At 56.2% G+C, this 24,788-nt stretch overlaps 1 protein-coding gene across 5 annotated transcripts in view; it reads right to left on the reverse strand.

Moving 5' to 3' along the window:
- CALN1 (calneuron 1) overlaps positions 1 to 24,788 on the reverse strand; it is a 147,320-nt gene that overhangs the window by 54,671 nt on the left and 67,861 nt on the right. For all 5 annotated transcript variants that reach the window (XM_048324413.1, XM_048324414.1, XM_048324417.1 and 2 more), the window contains one exon: positions 10,715 to 10,858. In XM_048324413.1, coding sequence (XP_048180370.1) covers positions 10,715 to 10,858 — 144 coding nt within the window. The remainder of the gene's footprint in view (positions 1 to 10,714; positions 10,859 to 24,788) is intronic.

Genomic DNA, 24,788 nt, shown 5'->3' on the forward strand with positions numbered 1-24,788 from the left:
CACTGCGGGGAGAAGGGAAAGTTGGACCTGCTGGAGGATGTGCAGCAGGAAACACAGAGCCAGAGCTGTGCAGCCACCAGCCCCAACCACCCCCACCCCACCCAACCACCCCGGAGCCCCATCCCACCTTCCCCCTGTCCTGATCCCACGGGATCCACCCTCAGAAGTCTGCCCAGGTTGGAATGCCAGGCAGGGGGAGCAGGACTCCGAATCCCCGAATCCCAGGTAGCAGCAGCTTGTGCCGGGCTCCTGGAAGCTCCTGCCCGAGCTCCCGTGCCTTGAAGGAACGAGGGAATGCTCCGAGGAGCAGGGGGTGACCCCATGCCACCCCCATTCCCATGGGACAGCCCCACCCTCAGCCCTCAGGACACCCCTGTCTCTCCAAAGGCTCCTGAGTGGCTGCCTTGGAGGGAGGAATGAAACATTCACTGGGCTGGAGAAAGGCAAAGCTGGAGAGGGGAAGTGGAGGGGGAAAACATGCCTGGGAATGAGAGGGGGAAAGGGAAATGAGAGGGGGGAAAGGGAAATGAGATGGGGGGAAAAGGAAATGAGAGGGGGGAAAGGGAAATGAGATGGGGGGAAAAGGAAATGAGAGGGGGAAAGGAAATGAGAGGGGGGAAAGGGAAATGAGAGGGGGAAAGGAAATGAGAGGGGGGAAAGGGAAATGAGATGGGGGAAAGGGAAATGAGATGGGGAAAAAGGGAAATTAGAGGGGGGAAAGGGAAATGAGATGGGGGAAAGGCAATGAGAGGGGGAAAATGAGAGGGGGGAAAGGGAAATGAGAGGGGGAAAGGGAAATGAGAGGGGGGGAAAGGGAAATGAGAGGGGGAAAGGGAAATGAGAGGGGGTGAAAGGGAAATGAGAGGGGGAAAAGGGAAACGAGAGGGGGAAAACATTCCCGGATGGCATCACCTCCAGCCCCGGGCAGAACGGACTCCGGCCCGGTTTTCCGAGCCTTGTGCCTCAGGCTGGCTGGATAACGTGCCCTGGTTGCTCCCTAAAGGAGACTTTTCCCCGGCCATGCTCAGGATAATGGGGTTCCCTGCCGCGGCGCCGGGGCTGGAGCCGGGATGAGGGTGTGCCAGGGTGAGGGTGTGCCAGGGTGAGGGTGTGCCGGGATGAGGATGTGCCGGGGTCAGGATGTGCCGGGGTCAGGATGTGCCGGGGTCAGGATGTGCAGGGATGAGGATGTGCAGGGATCAGGATGTGCAGGGATGAGGATGTGCAGGGATGAGGGTGTGCCGGGGTGAGGATGTGCCGGGATGAGGGTGCGCCGGGATCAGGATGTGCAGGGATCAGGATGTGCAGGGATGAGGGTGTGCCGGGGTGAGGATGTGCCGGGATGAGGGTGCGCCGGGATGAGGATGTGCCGGGATGAGGATGTGCCGGGGTGAGGATGTGCCGGGGTGAGGATGTGCAGGGATGAGGGTGTGCCGGGGTGAGGATGTGCCGGGATGAGGGTGTGCCGGGATGAGGATGTGCAGGGATCAGGATGTGCAGGGATGAGGGTGTGCCGGGGTGAGGATGTGCCGGGGTGAGGATGTGCAGGGATGAGGGTGTGCCGGGGTGAGGATGTGCCGGGATGAGGGTGCGCCGGGATGAGGATGTGCCGGGATGAGGATGTGCCGGGGTGAGGATGTGCCGGGGTGAGGATGTGCAGGGATGAGGGTGTGCAGGGATGAGGGTGTGCCGGGGTGAGGATGTGCAGGGATGAGGATGTGCTGGGATGAGGGTGTGCAGGGATCAGGATGTGCAGGGATCAGGATGTGCAGGGATGAGGATGTTCGGCAAGCAGCCTGCTCAGCATTCACGCTCCTGCTGCCGGAGTGTGACCTCCAGCGAGCAGCGAGGTGAGATATTTAAAGTTAATGAGCTGGCTTTGCAGCTCGGGGCCCGGAGCACACAACTCCTGTTTATTTTTACTCTCCGGCAGCTCCCTGCAGTGCCCGGCTGGCCCGGGCTGTGTCATTGCCGTGCCCGGCGCACCCGGGCAGGGCTCCGGCAGTCTGGGTGAGGCTGTGCCCGGGGATGAGGCACGGGATGAGCAGGAACAGCTCCGGCCACAGGACATTTCCCAGAAAAGGCTTTCGGTTTCAAAGACTGGGAGGTCAGAGCCTCTCGCCAGCCTGATCCTTTGCCCAGCACGAGGCACAGGATTTCTCCCTAATTACAGCCTCAGCCCAGAACTGCAGCGGGAACAGGGAAAGTCTGGCCTGAAACTCTGGCCTTGGAAAACAGTTTTAATTATAGACAGCTCCAGTGACTTCTGGGAGGAGAGAAACAACTGCCCCCCCCCCAGCACAGGGAGGACGTGGATCTGTAGGATGAACCCAGAGGAGACCACGGAGCTGCTCCCAGGGCTGGAGCCAGGCTGGGAGGGCTGGAGGTGCTCACCTGGAGAGGAGAAGGCTCCAGGGAGAGCTCAGAGCCCCTTGCAGGGCCTAAAGGAGAGCTGCAGAGGGATTGGGGACAAGGCATGGAGGGACAGGACACAGGGAATGGCTTCCCACTGCCAGAGGGCAGGGATGGATGGGATACTGGGAAGGAATTGTTCCCTGGGAGGGTGGGCAGGCCCTGGCACAGGGTGCCCAGAGCAGCTGTGGCTGCCCCTGGATCCCTGGCAGTGTCCAGGGCCAGGCTGGAGCAGCCTGGGACAGTGGAAGGTGTCCCTGACCTGGAACGAGAGGAGCTCTAAGATCCCTTCCAACCCAAACCATTCCATGATTCCATGAAAAGCTTCACCGGGTCTGGGGAAAGGATCAAACATCTCCACTGGAGCCCCCTCTGTCCCTTCAGTCCCTCCATCGCTGCAGCTTTCGGAGCAGTTCTGTGGATCCGGCTGCTCTGGTTCCATGACAACCACACAGAAACGATCCATGGATTGTACACACACACATCCCAGGAGGAGGGGATGTCCATGGGGTCTGTGAGGCTCAGGCAGAGCCCAGAAGAGTGGAGCGGGGGGGGGTTGAGCAGAGGAGCTGGAGAGTTCCTCACTCTGGCACACCTTGGCTTGTCCTGCAGGGAGGGAACAGCTCCAGAGCACTGGTTTGCTTCCCACTAAAGATAAATCCATGAACTCCCCGTGTCTGACCAGGAGACAGGGACTGGGGAGGACAGGGAATCTGCTGGGACGTGTCCCTGCTCCAGCACAAACCCTCAAACAAGGAGCAGAAGTGCAAGAAAAACAGGGAGTGCGGTAAGAAAGAACCCCCCGTCAGACAGCCACGGGCTGCAGAGCGGCCCCGGGAGCTGCAGCGTGCCCAGGGAGCAGCCCTGTCACCAGGTGTGCCCAGGGAAGGCCCTGTCACCAGGTGTGCCCAGGGAGCTGCAGCGTGCCCAGGGAGCAGCCCTGTCACCAGGTGTGCCCAGGGAAGCGCCCTGCCGGGGCTGCTCAGGGGGATGTGCCACCAGCACGGCCACCCCGGCTCCCCACCAGCCCCAACCCTGTCCCACATCCCCTCCCTGGGCACCCAAACCCCTTTGGCAGGTCTGTGCAGGACTCTGCTCCCTTTGCCCCAGGGGCCGGAGCAGCGGGGTCACCACTGGGCTCCCGGGGCTTCCATCGGTGCTGCTCCCCGGCCCTGGAAGGGCAGAGAGCTCCGGGTGCAGCTCAGACACCCTTGGGACCAGCGGCAGAGCAGGACTCTGGGCTGTGGCACACACCTCCTGCGAAGCCAAAATGATCCCAGGGTTTTGGGGAGAAATAAAATTCAGCAAGGCTGCCCACAAAGCACAGGGCACGGGGTGCAGCCCAGGCCAGAGCACGGACAGGCTCCAGAGGGGAGCTGCAGCCAGGGCTCCCTTTTGTGCTGCACTCAGCCAGCCCAGCGCTCCAGCAAGGGCAGGATTGGATGTCATTTGATAGAATTTGATGTAATTTGATGTAATTTGATGTAATTTGATGAACCTCTCGCTGCTCCCGAGCTGCAGAGCTGACAGGCTGCAGCAGCAGCTGTAATTACTCCTCATCTCCGCAGCGAGAACACGGAACGGGATGAAATGTGCTAATCCTCATTGTCCAAATGAGAGCAGACACGGAGAGAGTGGCCCCTAGAAATCCAGACAAGTCTCATCAAATCCATCCCGCTGCCCAGGATTCCCAGCTCAGCAACACATTTCACAGGACAGCCAGGCTGGAATGCGGCTGGATCATTTCTCACACTTAAAAATCGCTTTGAGCACCAAGAACAAGCCCAGGATCCATCCTAACCCATCTGCCCCATCCCTGGAAGTGCCCAAGGCTGGGTTGGACAGGGCTTGGAGCAACCTGGGATAGTGGAAGGTGTCCCTGCCATGGCAGGGGTGGAGTGAGATGATTTTTAAGATTCTTTCCAACCCATACCTGGGATTCTGGGATTCTCTGACTCCTACGAACTCTGACTTTAACCCAGAAATGGTTCCTGGTCCCCCCCCCCCCAGCAGCCTGGGCTGTTTTATACTGAAACCCATTTTTATGTTGAGATATAAAATGAAATCTTTTATCCGGCTCTTTTCAGGCTGAAACACAAGGACCTTGGGAAAACCTGAAGAGGTAAAGTGGGAGAGACAAAAGGAGAGGAAAGATTTCCAGCTTGGGAATGTCACCATTTTCCCACACAGGGCAGCTCAAGCCGAGCTTGTGGGCAGAAGCAAACTTTTCACTGATCAAAGGTTGGACAGGATGATCCTGGAGGTCTTTTCCAGCCTTAATGATCCTGGGATTTGTCCAACCCTAATGATCCTGTGATGCTGGGATTTGTCCATGCCTACGAACAAGGAATTTGCCTTCTGCCAGCCCCAGGGGAGAGCTGGATATTTCATTTTTAAAGGAGAGATTTGCTCTGTCTCCAGATGTCCCAGCCCATGTCCTGCCACCGTTCCCATCCCTGCCCCAGCTCTGGTGCCAGGAGGAAGCACAGGAAACCAAAGCAGTGTCCCTAGGGAGGTCTGGAGAGCAGGACAGCGGCCTGGAGGGGCGACCTGGAGGGACACAGTGACCTGTGACACCACCCAGCCGTGGCACTGACACTTCCTCCCTTTCCACAGAGAACCTGGGACATCCTGGGATGTGTCACCTGGAGCATCCTTGTGAGCAGTGAAAAACAGGAATCTCAGCTGGAAGGTCCGGAAGAGTCATGGAATCACCGAGGTTGGAAACGACCTCCAGGATCGTCAACCTTGGACCAAGTAGCCCCATGGCCACCAAACCACAGCGCCAAGTGCCACTTCTGCCTGGGTCTGAGCATCCAGAACGGCCTCAGGCTGTGCCAGGGGAGGTTTCGGTTGGGTTTTGGGAATATTTCTCCATGGAAAGGCTGCTCAGGCATTGGAACTGCCCAGGGCAGGGCTGAGTCCCCGTCCCTGGAGGGGTTTAACAGCCCTGGGGATGTGGCACCTGGGGACGTGGGGCAGTGGTGGTGGCCTTGGCAGCACTGGGGAAGGGTTGGACTCTGTGACCTCACAGATCTTTCCCAACCTCAACGATTCCATGACTCTTCCAGAATTTAAAGTTGAGATTCCCCCGTTTTCCATTGCTCCCAAGGATGTCACCGCTCCAGGTGCCACATCCCAGAATGTCCCACAGACACCAGGCAGGTCCCTGGTGAAACCAGCTCGACTTCTGCTTCATCAGAATATTCCCTCTTCTCATTCCAATAAATAATTTGACATCCAGGGGTGGTTTCCCCCCGTCTTGTGGTAGCCCAGGGTTATTTTTCCAGCTGCTCCTCTAATTCCTACACCAAGTGCTCGTTTTATTCCTCAGACAAAAATCCCAATGAAACCATTTGTGACACTCAAGTCACACATTCATCTCTTTTATGGCAAATGCTGCTTAAAGAGGAGGGATCCCAGATAAGGCCCCACATTCCATGTGCCAATTCCCGTTTTTATCAGCATTGCTGCCAGTTGGAAGAATTTACAAGTAATTCCTTTTTCCAGCACAGAAATGTATCAAATATTTCCCTTTCCCTGTGCTGGCAGAATATTCCAGGTCATTCCCCAGACTGCAGGAAGAAGCCAGGGCCCCCCTCACAGTTTTGTGTCCATGAAATGCAGAATTCTGGCTAAAAATTAAGGAAATCCATGGGATAAAGGTCAGATTTGATGTCTGGAAGTATTTCCAGACGAAAATATTGGCTCCCTACAATGGGAAGTGCCCAGGTGTGGGAACAGTCCCGCACTTCCAGCAGGATGCAAACAAAGCTTTGGGATAACAGGAATCTCGGAAGCCCCAGCCCTCACCTCGCTTCCTAAAGAGAAACATTTCTGCCCAGCAAATCCCTTTTCCTTCTGTCCTTTCCTGGCACTTCCCATCCCAGCAGTGCTGCAGCATCTCCTGGAGTTCACAAAAGGGGGGTTCTGAGGATTTATTGGGATTTCTCCAGAGACCTCGAAACATTCCAAGGAGATTCCCATTTTTCTCCGTAACTGAGGGGGGTTTATGCCAACTGTACAGCTTTCCCCTGTGGCAGCTGGGTGAAGCACACCTGGCAGATTCCCGGAATCATGGAATTCCTGGGGTTAGGAGGGACCCACGGGGATCAGGGAATCCAACTCCTGCCCTGCACAGACTCCCAGCAACGCCACCCCAGCCTGGGAGCGCTGCCCAAGCTCGCAGCCAAGCTTTGGAAGAACAGCTGGAGAAGGGACTCGTAAGGATGCAGAGGATCCCCAGCCCTGCTGCTCTCCTGCCCCCGGGGAGGAGAACGGGAAATTCCCAGGAAATCAGGGAATGCAGAGGGGGGGAGGGCAGAGCCACTCCCTGCACTCCGGGGCACCCTGGCAGTGCCAGGCTGGTGGCGTGGTGGCATGTCCCTCTGCTGGCGTGTCCCTGTGCAGGGAGGAGCGGGCCTGGCCCCTCAGCAGCCATGGTGGCACCAGAGGTGACACCTGAGAAGGGCTCCTGGCCCCAGGCCCAGCCGTGCCAGGGCCAGTTCCGCTCAGGCTCCAGCAGTGATCTCTCCCTAAGCCCATTTTTCCTTGCGAGGTGATGAGTGCTGGAGCAGCCCGTCCTTCCTGCTCCGGTGGGGGCTCTGAGAGTGCCACTGAGCAGCTGCACACGGCGGGCCTGGGAGCAGCTGTCCTTGTGCCACCCCCTGTGCCATCCCCGGTGTCACCCCCTGTGCCATCCCCGGTGTCATCCCCAGTGTCACTCCCTGTGCCATCCCCGGTGCCATCCCCTGTGCCATCCCTGGTGTCACCCCCTGTGTCACTCCCTGTGCCACTCCCTGTGCCATCCCTGGTGTCACTCCCTGTGCCACTCCCTGTGCCATCCCCGGTGCCATCCCCTGTGCCACTCCCTGTGTCACTCCCTGTGCCACTCCCTGTGCCATCCCCGGTGTCACCCCCTGTGCCATCCCCTGTGTCACTCCCTGTGCCACTCCCTGTGCCATCCCTGGTGTCACCCCCTGTGCCATCCCCTGTGCCATCCCTGGTGTCACCCCCTGTGTCACTCCCTGTGTCACTCCCTGTGCCATCCCCGGTGTCACCCCCTGTGCCATCCCCGGTGCCATCCCCGGTGTCACCCCCTGTGCCATCCCCTGTGTCACCCCCTGTGTCACCCCCTGTGCCATCCCTGGTGTCACTCCCTGTGCCACTCCCTGTGCCATCCCCGGTGTCACCCCCTGTGCCATCCCCTGTGCCATCCCCGGTGTCACCCCCTGTGCCATCCCCTGTGTCACTCCCTGTGCCACTCCCTGTGCCATCCCTGGTGTCACCCCCTGTGCCACCCCCTGTGCCATCCCCGGTGCCACTCCCTGTGCCACCCCTTGTTCCATTCCCTGTGCCACTCCCTGTGCCATCCCCTGTGCCACTCGCAGCCTCGATGGCAGGAGGTGACACCAGGTGTGAAATGCTCCTGTCAGGTCACTTCCTGCTCAGCCCCAGCACACGCTGCTGCTCTGAAATGCCCTGTCCCCCCTGGCACTGCTGCTCCTGCTCTGAAATGCCCTGTCCCTCCTGGCACTCCTGCTCTGAAATGCCCTGTCCTCCCTGGCACTGCTGCTCCCTCCCTCCCCATCCCTACCGAAATCAGGGAACACCCCCCCAGCGCAGCTGCAGCTGCTGCTTTTTGTGGGCCCTCAGTGCAGTCAGCCCCTGTGCCACGCTGGAATTGCTGATGGAAACTGCATGTTGGGGCTGCTCGGGCTGGCTCACGTTGAATCCCCAGCCCTGCCAACTTTCTTACCTCATTTGCAGGCCCTGGCAGCAGTTTTTTGGGAAGGAGGGAATGGATGTCTGGCTGCTCCACCTGCCATCACCTCATAACTCACGGCACGTGCCAGAGATGTGCAGAGCGCTTCACCTCCCCCCGGCTCTGCTGGCCACTGCAGATTCCTCCTTGAGTGTGGCCTTTCCTCCGTCCGAGCTTCCAACCCATCTAATGCCGAGCAAAAACCTGGGAAAGCTCAGCAACCCTCCCCAAGAATATTTGGGAAGAGGGCCAGGGAGCACTGGGCACAACCAGCATTCCTGCCCTGCTCCTGAAAGATGCTCATCCCCAGTGGGGGAGGAAGGAGGAGGCTGCTGCTGGTTCTCACTCCGTATTTTGAGTTAAATCCCAGGAAAAGGTGAAGAATCCATTGGAGACAAAGCAGCCCTGATAACATTAATTCAAGCTGTACAGCACTAATTCAATCTGCAGGCAAGGTAAATCCTCCACAGAACATTCCCCTCTTTGCTCAGTGCCTCAGGAATTTCCCATTCCCTGACTTTTTTTAAATCCATGGCCCACTTGACCTTCCCATGGCACAGCCCCCAAACCCCTGCTCCAACACTGCACCAGTACAGCCAGTTTGGAGCTGGTGGGACTGTGGAGCTGGAGGATCAGCTCCCATCCCTGCAGAAAGCACTTGGATCTCGCTGGGAAGGGAGGGATTGAGCAGGAATTTGCCACTTCCATGTGCAGCCCATCCCTCCGGGTCTGACTCGCTCCTCACTGCAGGTCCCTCCCAGCAGGAGTGTGCGGAGCAGAGCCGGAACCTGGCAGAGTCAGGGAAGGACTGGAGACGAATCCGAACTGGGAGCCAAGTCCCCAGCACTCTTTTTCCAAAAAAGCTCAGATTTTCGGGAAAAGACCCCAGGAGCTGGCACCACACTAAGCCTGGCTTTGCCAAACCTGAGCCCAAGTCCCTCTCTGCCAGGAAAGGCCAGCGCAGCAGGGCAAGGGGCACACAATAACTTTTGGACAGAACACTTTTTAAAGTGATGGATTCTTTTTTTCCCCTTTTCTTTACGGAATGAGGTCATTCCCACCACGCATCTCCTCTCCCTGCCAGGTTTCCCAGCCCTTCCTCTGCCGGACACCCTCAGCAGGCTGCCAGCCCTGCCCTGCCCTGCCGTGCCCAGGTGACAATGTCCCTGCCTCTCCCACGGACATCGGGAATGCCCACAGGGGCAGGAGTTTCACTCCCCCTCTCCCCGGGCTCTGCTCTCCAGTGTCCCCAAGGATTCTGGCGTCTCCCTGGCTCTCCAAGGATCCCTCCAGCCCTCAGACCCTGCTCTGGCAGGATTTCCTCCCCGCCACAGCCCCGGGCCAAGGCTGGATGTGCACCCCCGCTCCCTGCACACTCCTGGCAGCGCGGAGCTCTCCCCTCCTGCCCTGCCAAGGACATTTTGGATTTAACTGCTCGTTGTGCTCAGCTCTGAGCGAGCTCTGCAGCCGCTGAAATTCCTCCCTGGCTCCAGCATCCCGATCCTGCCTTTCCCTCTCCCCACTGGTGGGGGTTCTGTTGCTTTTATTCCCTCAGTAATTGTTTGATGAGCGCTCCCAGCAGGACTTGGCTCGGGATGATTCCACCCCGCAAAACTTCTCCTTGCAGAGCCATCGACACCTCCTCGGAACAGCTCCCAGCACAGCGGCTCCGACCTGCAGGGAGCAGCCAGGGACTGGGCAGGGGATGGGTGGGAATTCTGGAAGTGTCACCGGCCAGAGGCTGCCCAGGAATGCCGAGGGAAAGGCTCAAAGAGCCTGGCACAGATTATCTGTGCAGGGTGGGGTTGTTGAGGTGTCTGTGCAGGGCCAGGGGCTGGGCTGGGTGATCCCTGGGGGTCCCTTCCAGTCAGGATATTCCAGTCAGGATGGTGGTGGCATCAAAGGAATTGCTTCCATCACCCTCAGCCTGGCTCAGCTTCTGACACCTGACTTTGGTTTGCTTTTCACCTGTGGAATGTCCCCCTCCAGCCTGGGACAATCTCCACTCGTGTGAGGGGAGACTCCTTGGGGTCTGCAGCTCCTCCTGAGGGGCAGCTCCGATCTCTGCTCCTGTGACAGGGACAGGGCCCAGGGAACGGCTGGGGCTGGGCCAGGGAGGCTCAGGCTGGGCAGCACGGAAAGGTTCTTCCCCCAGAGGGTGCTGGGCACTGCCCAGGCTCCCCAGGGAATGGGCACAGCCCCGAGGCTGCCAGAGCTCCAGGAGCTCCCAGGGATGCCCAGGGTGGAGTTGTTGGGATCTGTGGATTTTGCAGAGCTGCTCTGTCTTCACCCAGCTGTATTCCACCAGGGATGCTCCATCCCCCTCCCATGCACTGCCCGATTCCCAGGATCACCCACAGCAGGCTTCACCTCTCACCTCGCCCTTTCCTTTTGTGTGGGGAAAGCGAAGCTCCCCAGCTCCCTCTCCATCCTTCCCTTGGTGACCAGGAATTGTTTGATCCGGATCCATGGGCTGCCAAGCCCTGGGAAAGCTCCGGTGGATCCCCCAGGAGAGAGCAGACCCCGGTGAGCACTCACCATCCATGTCCAGGCGCTGCATGATGATGGCCAGCTCCACCTCACTGGGCATGTAGCCCAGGGAGCGCATGGCCATGCCCAGCTCCTGCTTGGAGATGAAGCCATTCCCGTCCCGGTCCAGCACTCGGAAAGCCTCCCGGATCTCTGTGAAGGGAAGGGAGAAGGGAGCAGCTGTTACGGTGGAGGACTCTGTGGATGCTGAGCACAGCAGCAGCACCCGTTGCCTTTTCCAGCGTGGACTGTGAGTATTGGATCATCCCGGGGCAGGGTGATCAGGGTGTGTTCCATCACACCCATGAACCTCCGTGCAGTCCCACAGCTCCTGTGCATGCGGATATCCTGGGATCAGGGGCACAGGATCAGGGGCACAGAACCAGCAGGAAGGCTGGAAAAGCCCTCTAAGATCGAGTCCAACCACTCCCCCAGCACTGCCAAGGCCAGCACTGCCCCACATCCCTGAGTGCCACATCCACAGGGCTGTTAAACCCCTCCAGGGACGGGGGCTCCACTCTGTGCCACCCTTTCAGTGAAGAAATAATTCCCAACATCCAACCTGAACCTCTCCTGGCACAACTTGAGGCCGTTTCCTCCCGTTCTGTTGCTGTCAGCCTGAGCGATTTCCATCCCTTGCTCCTTCTCACAGCTCTTCTCTAATTTATAACATTTTTACAGCTCTAAACAGCCTCAGATCAATAAAAATACTGATGGAACATAAGGAATCACTTCCATCAATCGTCCTCAGCCTGGCTCAGCTCCTGACATCTGACTCTGGTTTGTTTTTTAACTTTTAACTGCTCCAGCCCATGGCAGCCCCTCTCCGCTCATGGCAGGGGAGACACTGAGGGGCAGCTCCGATCTCTGCTCCCTGTGACAGGGACAGGACCCAGGGAGCGGCTGGAGCTGGGCCAGGGAGGCTCAGGCTGGATCTCAGGGAAAGGTTCTTCCCCCAGAGGGTGCTGGGCACTGCCCAGGCTCCCCAGGGAATGGGCACGGCCCCGAGGCTGCCAGAGCTCCAGGAGCATTGGGACAGCGCTGCCAGGGATGCCCAGGGTGGGGTTGTTGGGGTGTCTGGGCAGGGCCAGGGGCTGCGCTGGGTGATCCCTGGGGGTCCCTTCCAGCTCAGGATATTCCAGGATTCTGTAATCCACCACCTCAATGTCTCTGCTCACAGACCTCTCAACTCGCAGCCCCAGACTCCCCAGACCTGCCTGTTGCTAATGCCAGAGACATTTCAACCTTCCAGCAGCTGGGAGCCTGTTTCACTCGAAAGGTGGGAGGTGAAGAGGAAAAAGGTGCCAATTCCTCCATTTTGGTGAAGCCCTGTGCTCAGAGAGGGAATCAGGGGATTCCCTTCTGGGAATGGGGATATAGGGAACACCCCAGGGCCCACTGCAACCCTCAGAGGAGCTTCACCTTCATGTGAAGGCATTGCACTGGAGAAGTGGGAGGGAAAACTCAGCAGGGTTTTTTTGGTAAAGAAACCCAAACTAATTAAAAAATTCTCCATTCTCCATCAGGAACTGGAGGATGGAAAATGTTTGGCCTGCTGGACTAGTTCTGGCTTTAAACCTCAGACAGGAAAATATTGCCAGTCCCCCATGGGCTGCCAGCATCACCTCCCTCTCATCCCCAGGGGCCACCAGACCCCGCAGAGGAGCTGCAGGGAGCCTTTGGATGTTCCTGGGACAAAGGCAGGAGCACCAGAGCCCACCAAGGAATGTTTCTGGTGGTCTTTGCTAGGCTTTATTTAAAGCTTTACCACTCAAAATCTGCTCCTAAACCACCTCACCCAGGTTCAGCCCCTTCCCAGCTCCCATTTCCATGGACAGCTTCCCATTCCCATTCCCATGGGCTGCTTCCTGCCTGGGTTAATTCCCTGGGCAAGGGCCAGGCCCCTTCCAGGACTGCCGCTAATCCCCCCCAGCTGTGGTTATCCCAGCCAGATGGGATCAGTTTTAACCCAGCCCCAGAGCCCAGTGGTGCAGAGAGGGAAGGGCCCGTCCATTCCAGGGAATCTTGGGCCACATCTCCAATCCCCACGCTCTGGGCTCAGGTTTGCAGCAGCTGCGACTTCCTGAAGCTGAATTCTCTTTGTCTCGCTGCCAGCCCAGGCAGGTGGGAGGGAAAGGTGGGGAGGCTGCTCAAAGCATCGGCTCAGAATTCCAGGAGCCTTTGGAGCAGGAATGAATCCCACCAGGCTCTTCCAGCTGCAGGGAAATCTCCTTTCATGTCCTGAGAGCTCAGTGCAGTAAATATTACACCCAAATCGGTTAAATGGGAAAACAAACTCCTGACAGCTGAAGGCAGAAGAATGAGATCCATCACGGGGAGCTGGGAGAGGATTTTAGGGAGTCAAATGTGAGTCTGGAAAAGTTTACATGGGAATGAGACCGATCCAGATGGCAGGGATAAACAGCAGGGATAAAGGACACCTGTCCAGAGCTCTGCTGTGCAATACCCAGCACCAGCCCCGGTGAGGGCCCTCTCCAGGCACAGCCACCCCAAAAGCTGCATTAACAGCACTCAGCCTGCGAGCCTTGAGCAGAGCAGAACGCCCCCCAGTTTTGGGCCTTTCTGTTCCTCTCAGAGACCTGAACTTCTGACCAAGCCTGGCACATCCTTCCCAAACCCTCTCCCAGCACCGAGCGGAGCCTTTTTCCCTCCCCACTCTATAAATACCACTCGTGCAGAGGTGGATGGGAGCTATTTATAGGCTGAACGCGCTGTACAGGAGCACTGTGACCTCGGGCAGTGCCTCCTCTTGGCCTCGCCACGGAACAGCTCCTCCTCATCCCCTTCTCTTCCCAGGGGTTATTGCCAGGCGCCTGCAGGTGCTGCCCATCCTGAGCACCCTCCCCAAACCCCGCCCTGCTCCCAAACCCCCACTCCAGGGCCCTGTGGCCCCTGGCTGCCCCTCACCTTCCCCTCCAGCTGTTCCATTTCATTACCCAAAGCTAAAAATACAGCAGCGCTTTCCCCAGATGACTTTCCCCACCAAGTCACCATGGCAACCGATGCTCCCGACTCAGAGCTGCCAGGGGATGTGCTCCATGGAGTCAATCCCTCCACAGGCACTGCCGGGGCTTGGGAGAAGCTTTGGGATCTTTCCCATTCCAGCATCTCCACAGGGACGCTTTGCCCTGATCCCAAAAAGCAGAGCCCTGTTCTGTCTTTAAGGATCACAGCGGGTGGGTGCCAAGGTGGTGCTGCCCCAGGAGCTGCCCTCTCCCCCTGCCCAGCCTGGATGGCAGCAGGAAAAACCAAGCTCACGGATCACCCCTCTCTGGGGGTCAGAAATCCCAATATTTATTCCTCTTTCCCTAAACAGTGTCTTCATCCGCTCCCAGCAGTGGGCAGCTGACACAGAACTGCCTCAGAGGGTAAAGGGAAAAGGGAAGAGAAACCAGGAAAAGTCAGAGAGCAGGAAGTTCATCCTGCCCCGTGGAATCACAGAATCCTGGAGGGATTTGGGTTGGAGGGGACCTTAAAGCTCATCCCATTCCACAATCCCAGGCTGCTCCAAGCCCCATCCAACCTCGGCCACCCAATCATGCTGACAACACCTCTGTTAACGAGCTCAGAGAGGCAGCAGCCACAACATGAATGAAATTCCCAAATGATCCACAGCTGGGAAGAATCAGAAGGGTGAAAAGTCCAGCAAGGAGGAAGGAACAAATCAGCCAAGGTTTGGGGGCAGAAGGGGCTGAGGCAGCAGGACCAGAGCTGAGAGGTTTCCCAGGGAAGTTTCTCCTGATGTTTCTCCCTGGGTGTGAAGTCCCACAGGAGCCCAGAGCTCAGCGCTCCCTTCCCGGAGTTCTTTGAGCGCTCCAGAGCTGGGTAGGGAAAGGGGGGGAGCTGTGTTTGCTTTTAATTCATTGCCTCTCTCTCCTCCCGTCAAACACCTGCACTTTCCAGCATCCCCATTACCGAGCACACGTCTGATCCATGCCCCTCCTCCGGGAGAAACAGGGAAAAAGCAGGGAACAGGGGGATTTTTTGTTACCTTTCAGAAGGGCACAAACAGCACTGCAGAGCCAGCCCTGACACCCAGCCCGGCAAGGGTTAACTTGCCCTCTGCATCCCCAAAACCCACCCTGTCCCGCTGCTCCTGCTCCAGCCCTTCCGTCCCCAGCACCTCTCCCCGCTCCTGGTGCCCTTTGCGCTCACCCCGTCCCCCTGTCAGGTTTATTTCCAGCGATTTCCCTGGGCCCCCACCGTTAATTTTGTTGTGTCTCCTGCAGGAGGAGGAACAACGATTCCCTGGGGAATTAATTCCACCAAAGCCATGACAGCCCTGGCCACCCTCGGGTGGTTTGGGGTGTAAATCCCACCCCAAAAGTGTCATTACCCCACACCCAGCCCGCCGCGAGAGCTCAGCGCTCACAGCCAGTCCTGCACGGGGTTTTCACTAGTGAGATAAGAGCCGAGATAACACCAGCCAGAATCTCCCAACTCATCTCAGTCCTTAACTGCACCTTTGGGCCCCCAAGTACGAAGGGAACGATCTGAAAGCTGCAAACAGCTCGTCCTTGAGTGAACCGGGGAGTGAGGCTGGAACTACTACGGCTAAAAAAAATGGAAATTTCCAGCCCTCCATCTGCTATTCTCACTCCTGGTTTTTTGGGTGGGTTTTTTTTTATTGCTGCAAATTGCAACCAAGTGTCAAAATAACCCCGTTTTTATCTAATGGCAACGCCCCCCCAGCGTGTTCCAATGGAAAGTGTCAAAATATTTCACTTGGTTATCGGGAGTCTCAGCAAGGCAGTTCAGCACCCCCGGATGGAGCTCTCCCTGTGCCTTGGGGCCGTGTCCCCTGAGCTGCTGCAGCCGCTGGCTCCAGGGCCTGACAGCATCCCCCAACGCAGGCAGGACCCGGGCTCTGCTGAAATGGGGAATGAACAGCAGGATTTCCAGTGCTCCAGCAGCTCGGAGGGACACGGGGATGATGGCAAAGGGACAAACAACCCAGCGCTGCTCAGCCTGGCGCCGCTGGGAGAGCTCTGCCTCAGAACCCAGGGCCGGGGCTGCTTTGTCCCCGAGGGGGTGTGTGACAGGAATTTGGCAGATTTTTATTTATCTCTCCCTTTCCCCAGGAAAAAAATGAGTTGTGGAAAGGATGTTTTTGGTGGTTCTGCTCCCAATCACATGGAGCACTTCAGGTAACCTGCAGGAACCCCCCATTCTCCTGGAAGTGCACAGCAGAATGAGTGGCTGCTGCTCCCAGAAAGCTTTTTTGGGATTGGGAATCCCTGAGGGCAGGCTGGGGGGACAGCAGCACTGCCATCCTGCAGGTGTCAGAAGGATTTGGCAAAACAGCAGCTTCCACTCTTCCCTATAAACTTCCCTGCAGTGGAAATTCCTGCGGGAGACAAGCAGGGCTCACCCCCAGTACCAGGGGAAGGGTGGGTGGGGCTGGAGGGGCTGTGCTGTGACCCCACCGGTAAATCAGGAGGAATAATCAGGTTCTCAGTGCCTGGGAAAGGGCCAGGCTGGGCCTGAGGGATGAGGGATGAGCTTGGAATGAAGGAAGTGAGGAGGGTGTTGGAGAGGAGCAAATGCCGGGAGAGAGGAGGGCAGGACTCGGCTCACGGAATTGTGGAGTGGTTTGGGTTGGAAGGGCCCTTAAAACTCATCCCATCCCACCCCTGCCATGGGCAGGGACACCTCCCACTGTCCCAGGCTGCTCCCAGCCCCAATGTCCAGCCTGGCCTTGGCCACTGCCAGGGATCCAGGGGCAGCCCCAGCTGCTCTGGGCACCCTGTGCCAGGGCCTGCCCACCCTCACAGGGAAGGGCTTTGATCTCCACCTGTGAGGCGGCAGGAAGAGGGAAGGGACACTCCAGGGACAGGGAAAAGCTATTTCAGGTGAAGAGCACCACTGGTGTAGGAACAAAGGGATATGAGGGAATTTAGGCTCAACCAGAAGGAAGTTCCAGGGGTGAGCAGTGACTGCAGCATTGGGAAACAGGCTCTGGCCATTCTGGGCAGCTTTGGAAACGGAGTCACCTCCAGCAGCAGCATCTGGCTTCAGGGACCTCTTCCAGCCTGCTGAGAACACCTTTATCCCAAATATTTCAATCTTGATACCCTGTATCAAATATTTCCATGCACACTGCAGCAGTCAGCATAAACCCACAGGGATTCCATGGTAATTCCTGCAGGTGATCCCATATTAATTCCTACAGGTGGTCCCATATTAATTCCTACAGGTTATTTCATGTTCTTATGGGTGATTCCATGTGAATTCCTACAGGTAATTCCATGTGAATTCCTACATGTGGGCTCATGTTCTGAGCTTCATCATCTGTCAGTCTCTGCTTGAAACCTTTCCTCAGATCCCTCTCCTCCCCTCCTGCTGCATCCCTGGCTCCGTGGATCTCTGCCAGGAGGGCTCCAGAGGGTTTTTGGGCACCCGCCCCCAGCCCTGGCATCACAAACAGTGGCACCAGGCCAGGGCGCTGCCCAGGCCAACGTCCCAGCTCTGCTCCCAGGCTAAAATCAGCTCTCGTGCCACATCCACTGCAAACCCCGGTCCCCTTGCAGGGATGGGTGTGGGGACAGCACCTCCTGGCCCCATTCCAGAGGGGTTTTGGTTCCCTGGCACAAGCTGGGGGACCCTGAGGGACACTGGCTGAGGTTCCACCACAGAGACCCCTCCTTTGATTCATCCAACACAAAACCTCTGCAGGAAAGGAGAGGGGCTCCAAACACCCAGACAAATCCAGGGAATTCCACAGCACCAGCACAGGCCCCTCCTGGGCTTCCCTGCCTTGGATTATTGACCATGGGAATGCCCTGGGAGCAGCCCCGGAGCTGCCCCTGCCCCGGGTGGGCTCAGGGGCCTCCCAGCTCTGCTCGCCAGGGTGGGGCTGGTCCCGAGGTGGCCAGAGCCAGGAATTCTGTGAGGCTTCCTGGAAGTTCTGCGACCCAGGATGTGCAAGGCTGGGTAAAAGTGAATCACCCAAGCCCGATGGAAAAGGGAAAAGGGGGAAAAAAAGAAGAAAATGAGACAGAAAAAGAAAAGAGATAAAGAGATAAAAAGAGAAAGAAGGAAAAAAAGGAAAAAGGAAAAGAAAGAAAAAGAAGAAAAACAATAAGAGGCAGAAAAAGAAGAAAAGGAAAAGGAACAAAAATAATATGAAAAGAGATTTTAAAAAGGGAGAAAATAATAAAAAGATGAAAAAGAAAAAAAGGAGAAAAAAAGAAAAAAGGGGAGAAGAGGAAGAAAAAGGGGAAAAGGAAAAGGGGAAAAAGAAAAGGAGAAGAGAACGAAAAGAAGAAGAAAAGAAAAAGAAGAAGCAGGAAAAAAAGCAGGAGCCAAAGCAGTAACTGCCGGCGCTGAGGGGGAGCGGCACTACAAGGCAGATACATTTCAGTCATGAAACGCCTTTTGTTTACACCTCCAGAGCCCGCTGCTAAAAGGCTGAATGAGGGGGGAATAAATTTCCAGTGTTTTCCAAAGAAAGCTCCATCTCCCGTTCACAGCTCTCTCTATCAGCAAACAACCTTCTCCTCCCTCCTCCTTCCACGGAGCAGCGCGGAGCTGAGCGCTTCCCTTCCCGAGCCTCCCCTGCTCCGGCTCCGGCTCATCCCGCATCCCTGATCCTCCTGCTCATCCCATCCCATCCCATCCCATCCCATCCCATCCCATCCCATCCCCACACATCCTGCAGATCCCTGATCGTCCCATCCCATCCCATCCCCACACATCCCGCACATCCCTGATCATCCCATCCCATCCCAGATCATCCCATCCCATCCCATCCCATCCCATCCCATCCCATCCCATCCCATCCCATCCCATCCCCACACATCCTGCACATCCCTGATCACCCCACTCATCCCTGATCATTCCTGCCCATCCCATTCCATCGCATCCCATCCCATCCCATCCCATCCCATCCCATCCCATCCCATCCCATCGCATCCCATCCCATCGCATCCCATCCCATCGCATCCCATCCCAGATCATCCCATCCCATCCCTGATCATCCCATCCCATCCCATCCCCACACATCCCACACATGCCTGATCATTTCCACCCATCCCATCCCATCCCATCCCAGCTCATCCCTCACATCCCTGTTTATCCCTCACGTCCGTTTATCCCTCACATCCCTGTTTATCCCTCACATCCTTGTTTCACATCCCTCACATCTCTGTTTATCCCTCGCATCCCTCACATCCCTGTTTCACATCCCTCACATCCCTGTTTCACGTCCCTCACATCCCTGTTTCACGTCCCTCACATCCCTGTTTCACGTCCCTCACATCCCTGCCCACCCCTGCCCATCCCGGCTTTCCCAGCAGCCACACGGGATTGTTTCACTCCACCGCGATGGTTTTTAAGTGGCTCAGCCATAAACCTGGAATGTCTGGGGTCTGTCTGGAGCTGCTGCCGTGGTTTGTGGTCATCGAGCCTCAGTTCCTGAGCCCGAGTGAACATTGCTGGGCACACACAGGTAACGAGCTGCGGGGCCTGCCCTGGAGCAGCCAGGAGCGAGCGGATTCGGGATTGCTGGGCTCCCATTGATGCTGAGGAGATCCTGGCTGCCCATCCTTCCCTCTGCTCGATGGATGGGATTTGCATCCTGCCCTGATTTACTGCTGGAATGGGCTCCGTTCGTCTCCCACCAGAACTCTCAGTCTGTGCCCAGCAGGAAACAGAACCTCTCCCTGCATGGGCAGCTCCTTCCCTGGATTTCCAGTCTTAACCAGACTTTGAGCACTCTCTGTAGGTAATTCACTGCCCAATATTCCCGCGCCATTTGGAACAACGGCCTCAGAGTGGCCATGCAGGGACCATTTAAAGTTACAAGTGCCTCGAACACCCTGAGAGCTGAGTCTGGCAAAGGTGAGGGGCTGGGATCCTCCTCCCCACCCCAAACTCACCCTCCAGTCAGGACAGGCCATGCCTGCAAGTTTCCCTGGAGTTCCATTGCTTTCTCAATCCCTCTGCCTTTAATTAACTTCCCACTAAGCTCAGGTTAATAAGGCCTCACTCTGGTTTTACTCAGGACCGAAGAAGGACCTCGGACCCTGGAAGTGTCTGCTCAGGACTTGTTGAGCCCATGGTGAAATATTCCTTCTTGTTCCCCCAGTTCCTCCAGGTGGGGTGGGAGTAGCACCTCCAGCATCCCCCTCACCCCTTTCCTCTCAGATTTCACGGAATCCTGGAATGGTTTGGGTTGGAAGGCACCCCAAAGCCCACCCAGTGCCACCCCAGCCATGGGCAGGGACACCTCCCACTGTCCCAGGCTGCTCCAAGCCCCAATGTCCAGCCTGGCCTTGGGCACTGCCAGAGATCCTGGGCAGCCACCCCCAGGATTAATTCCCACTCCTTGGTTCTCCCATATTCCCATCCAAGGTGAGCGCCTGCCCCTGGGAAGGACCATGCCGTGCCTCTGATTTCAGGCTTTTCATCCAAAATTCCCTGTTCCTGTGCATTTTCTGCTCCCAAGTCCCAGAATCTTTTCCATCCTGGAAAAGCTTTTCTCCGTAAAGGCCTGAGTGATTCGGACACAGAAATGCTTCCCTGAGAGCACAGCTGGAGCAGGAGCCCCGCAAACAAATCCCACTTTCCACATCCTCTCTGTCTCCTCCCTGCTGTGAGCTCAGGAAAGGAGCCACAGCCCCGGCTCCAGAGCAGCAAAGAGGCAGCACCGGCTCTGTTTGGAAAGGAAACTTTCTGGGAAGGACTCGGCAGTGCCAGAATTCCCCCCCTTGCTCTGAGCCTCGGGCACAAACGCTGCTCTTTGTGCACAGAACCCCAAACTCGGATGCAGAATTGAACTCCAGTTTCTGCCCTTGCTTTGGGGCAGTTTTCCCCTTGTTTCCCCTTTCCCTAAACTGGGCACCTCCTCATCTTGTGGGGCCGCCAAGCTCTGCCATCTCCAAACTCCACTGGGCACTTCCACCTCCAGGGGATCTTTGTACATCCCCAAATCCCTGAGGAACCGAGAACAGCCCAGCTGTAACTGAGGCTGTAACCTCAGTCCCCATCACCCGAACCTGCAGCCCCAAGGCTCCTTGATTCCCCTGAAAATTCCCAAACAAACTCCGGATTGCCATCAGATCAGGAGCAGATAGCACCAAGGGCTGGGAGCTCTCCCGGTGCTGATGGATGTGGGAGCAATCCCGGCTGCAGCAGAGGGATGGGCTGGGAACTGCCCGAAGCACAGATTCCACAGTTCCGCGTTCCACTGGATTTTGGGCAGCCCAGCTGCCTCTTCCTCGGCCTCCCAGCAGCTGGGATGGAACAAAAAGGGTTAATTCCAAATATTCCAGCTGAAAAGTAGGCGAGGAAAACTCAGAAAAAGAAGAGAAACGAGAAGGAAATGAGAAAGAAAAAGAAAGAGGGAAAAGAGGTAAAAAGAAAAAGAAGAAAAAACAAAAGCAAAAGCAAAAGAAAGAGAAAAAATGGTTAAAAGAGGAAAAAATAATTAAAAAAAGGAAAACAAAGAAAAATTAAAAAGTAAAAGAAAGAAAAAGGAAAACAAAGAGGAAAAAAGAAAAAGTAAGGAAAATGGAAATGAAAAGAAAAAAGGAAAATAAAGGAAAAGGAAAAAAGAAAGAAAAAGAAAAAGAAAAGGAAAAATGGAAAAAGAAGATATAAAAAGAAAGGGAAACAAAAATAAAAAAGGAAAAGGAAAAAGAAAAAATAAAGGAAAATAAAAAGAAAGGAAGAGAAAGGAAAAGGAAAACAAAAAGGAAAAAAAGAAAAGAAAGGAAAAAGAAAAAAGGAAGAGGAGAAAAGGCAAAAAGGAAAACAAAAATTTTAAAAAATATATAGAAAGGAAAGGAAAAAGAAAAGGAAAAGGAGCTTTTGGGCTGCCCAGCTGCTTCCTCCTCAGCCTTCCAGCAGCTGGGATCAGGCCACGATGGAGCAAAAGGGTTAATCCCAAATATTCTGGCCAAAAGGAAGGGCAGGAAAGTTGGGCACTAATCCACCTTTGGTTTGGTTTGCTTTCCTTGCCGTGGCTTTGCAGTGGAACAGAACCAAAGCTCATCCATCATTCCTGTTGGGAATGGCTTCCCGAAAAGGCTTCACCCCACTGAAGTCCCAATATTTCATGGCCCCGTTATTTGGTATTTTAAACACTGAAATCATCAGTTCCAAAGGAAATATTGCAGCATTCCCAAATGAAGCCCTTCCATTATTTCTGGCGGAAAGGGCCATTGTCAACAGGGAATGGAGTCAAATCCACATTTTGGGGATGGAAAAGGTTTCCATGGAAGAATTCCAATCAGCTTTGTAAAGTCCAAAGCAATGGAGTGGTTCCCTTCAGGGACAGGGAGCCCCAGAAAGCCCCCCAGCAACACTTCCAGCCCCTCAGGAAAACTGGCACGGCTTTTTGTCAGCAATTCCCAAGCATTTCCCATCGCAAATCCCTCCAAAATCCTGCATCCTGCCCTGGAGCTGCCCTGTGAGCGTCCGTGGCTCGGGCTGAGGGTCCCTCCGTGACGCCGGCAGCGAGGCTGGGCCTGCAGCAAGGAGAGGACTGGAATTCCTGCTCTGGGTTTCATCTCCAGGCAGGCTCCAGCCGCAGCTCCTGGCAGTGGGACGGGCTCTGTTCTGCGTTTGCTGTCCCCAGCCCCCTGTGCCGCTGACCTGCCACTGTCCCAGGCTGTCCCACCCCGAGAACCCCAGAATTAACAGGGCTGGAAAAGATCTCCAACCATCAACCACCCCACGCTCACCACAGGGAGCTCTGCCCAGAACCCCCCTCCAGCAGCTGGGAATGTGCTCCTGGGCAGGGCTGGAATGCTGGGAAAGCCAGAGAGCTGCTGCAGGGTCAGGGGACACTGCCACAAATCCCCATCCTAAATCCAGCCCCAAATCCCAGCAGGGCTCCCTCAGCTCCTGCGCTGCTGGGCTGGGGTGTGGCTGCAAGTGGGAGGAAAAGGGATTTGAGCAATAATTATTGCAAATTAACCTCAAAAATCTTCACCTGCAGCCACACGGGCCCTCTGCACTGGGATGTGATCACTAAAAGTCACCCAGCCCCGGGGTTTTCCTGAGCCAAGCTGTGCTCAGCCTGATTTCCAACCAAAGAAATCAGGGAGAGCAGCTGGAAAGGCAGTGTGAAACATCCCCCTCTGGAAATGTAAAGGGATAACTGGAAATGTAAAGGGATAACTGGAAGTGTAAAGGGATCGCTGGAAGTGTAAAGGGATCACTGAAGTGTAAAGGGATCACTGGAAGTGTAAAGGGATAGCTGGAAGTGTAAAGGGATCGCTGGAAGTGTAAAGGGATCGCTGGAAGTGTAAAGGGATCACTGAAGTGTAAAGGGATCACTGGAAGTGTAAAGGGATCGCTGGAAGTGTAAAGGGATCGCTGGAAGTGTAAAGGGATAGCTGGAAGCTGCTCACTGATGGGAACAAATTTCCTCTCGTGATTTGGGGACTTCATCCCTGAAGGAGACTCAGTGGAACCTGCCGGGTGCCAGGGATATGGAGAGACCTGCAAGGACCCTCCAGATTCTGCAAATCCAGAGGGATTTCTGCTCCCAAAGTACTTAATAGCAGGTGTAGGAGAAGCTTTCCTGGGTTTCTTTTTCCTCTGTTTACCTTTTGCAGAAAACAGGGAAAATTGTTGTACGAGAAACCTTGAATCCTCCGAATGTTCCAGGAGAGTGACTGAAATATTTGCATTTCACTCCTGTTTGGTGGTTTGAATGAAAGTGCAGTTCCTGCACATCAAAGGCCCATAAAAATAAAGCCTTCCTGAGAATAAATCTCTGTTCTCTCTCTGTGTGCTGCGTACCCGAAAGCAGTCCTTGAGAATTCCATTGGAAAATCGTGCTGGAGACGAGCACAGACAATCCGGCTTGGAAGGGATTGCTCTCCTTGCAAGCTTTACTGACCTTTTAAATAATGCTGAAGAACTCATTTCTTTTCATTTCCTACCTTTCACGAGCATATTTTTCTTTTTTTTTCTCTTTTTTTTCTGTCCTACCCCAAAAGCAGGAGCTTGGCAGCTCCTCCTCTGGTGGAAGGAAGACAAACATTGCTGGAATGAGGAAGAGAAATGAGATTTGGGCTCGTTGCTGGTGCTGACTGCCTGGACTGGGACACCAGAAACAACCTCTTGTTGTTATTTTACTCCCTGCCGATGGTCAGATCCATCTGGGTGAGGCAGCACTTGGCAGAATCACCTTGGGGTGCTTCTCCAAGGTTTAACAGTCTCTGGAGCCACTGTGGAGTAGATGAATTTTAAATCCTCTCCAGGCCCCATTCCCAGATCCTGGGAGCAGCCCCCAAAGCCCCTCTGTGTGCATCAAATACCAGGGAAGGGGAACCTGAAGGTTTCTGGCTCTGGTTCAAGATGACCCCAGCAGGTGCCCAGGTGGCCAAAAGCATCGTGGGTTGTATCAGAAACAGCGTGGCCAGGGCAGGGACTGTCCCCCCGTCCCCTGTGCTGGCACTGCCAGGGCACCTCCAGTCCTGTGTCCAGTCCTGGGCCCCTCAGGACAACACAGACCCTGAGGGGCTGGAGCGTGTCCAGGGCAGGGAACGGAGCTGGGAAGGGGCTGGAGCCCCAGGAGCGGCTGAGGGAGCTGGAAGGGGGCTCAGGCTGGAGCAAAGGAGGCTCAGGGGGGACCTTGTGGCTCTGCACAAGTCCCTGACAGGAGGGGGCAGCCGGGGGTGGGTCGGGCTCTGCTGGCAGGGAACAGGGCCAGGAGGAGAGGGAACGGCCTCAGGCTGGGCCAGGGCAGGCTCAGGGTGGGCTCCTCAGCACAGCAGGGCCAGGGAGCTCCTGGAGCGGGGCTGGCGCCGGCTGTGAGGATGAGGAGGGCCTGGAGCAGCTCCGTGCCCAGGACAGGCTGAGGGAGCCGGGGCTGCTCAGCCTCGAGAGGAGCCCCAGCTGAGAGGGGCCCTCAGCCCTGGCTGTCCCTGGCTGCAGGGAGGGCTCAGGGCAGGGCCCAGGCTCTGCTCCGGGGCCCGGCAGCGGCACCAGAGCACCGGGCAGGGCCTGAGCCCAGCAATTGCCCTGCACAGGAGGCAGAACTGCTGCCCTGGGCAGGGCCCAGCCCTGAACAGGCTGCCCAGGGAGGGGCTGGAGTCTCCCTCAG

This window comes from Corvus hawaiiensis, chromosome 20 (assembly GCF_020740725.1).
Source record: "Corvus hawaiiensis isolate bCorHaw1 chromosome 20, bCorHaw1.pri.cur, whole genome shotgun sequence".
Taxonomy (NCBI): Eukaryota; Metazoa; Chordata; class Aves; order Passeriformes; family Corvidae; genus Corvus; species Corvus hawaiiensis.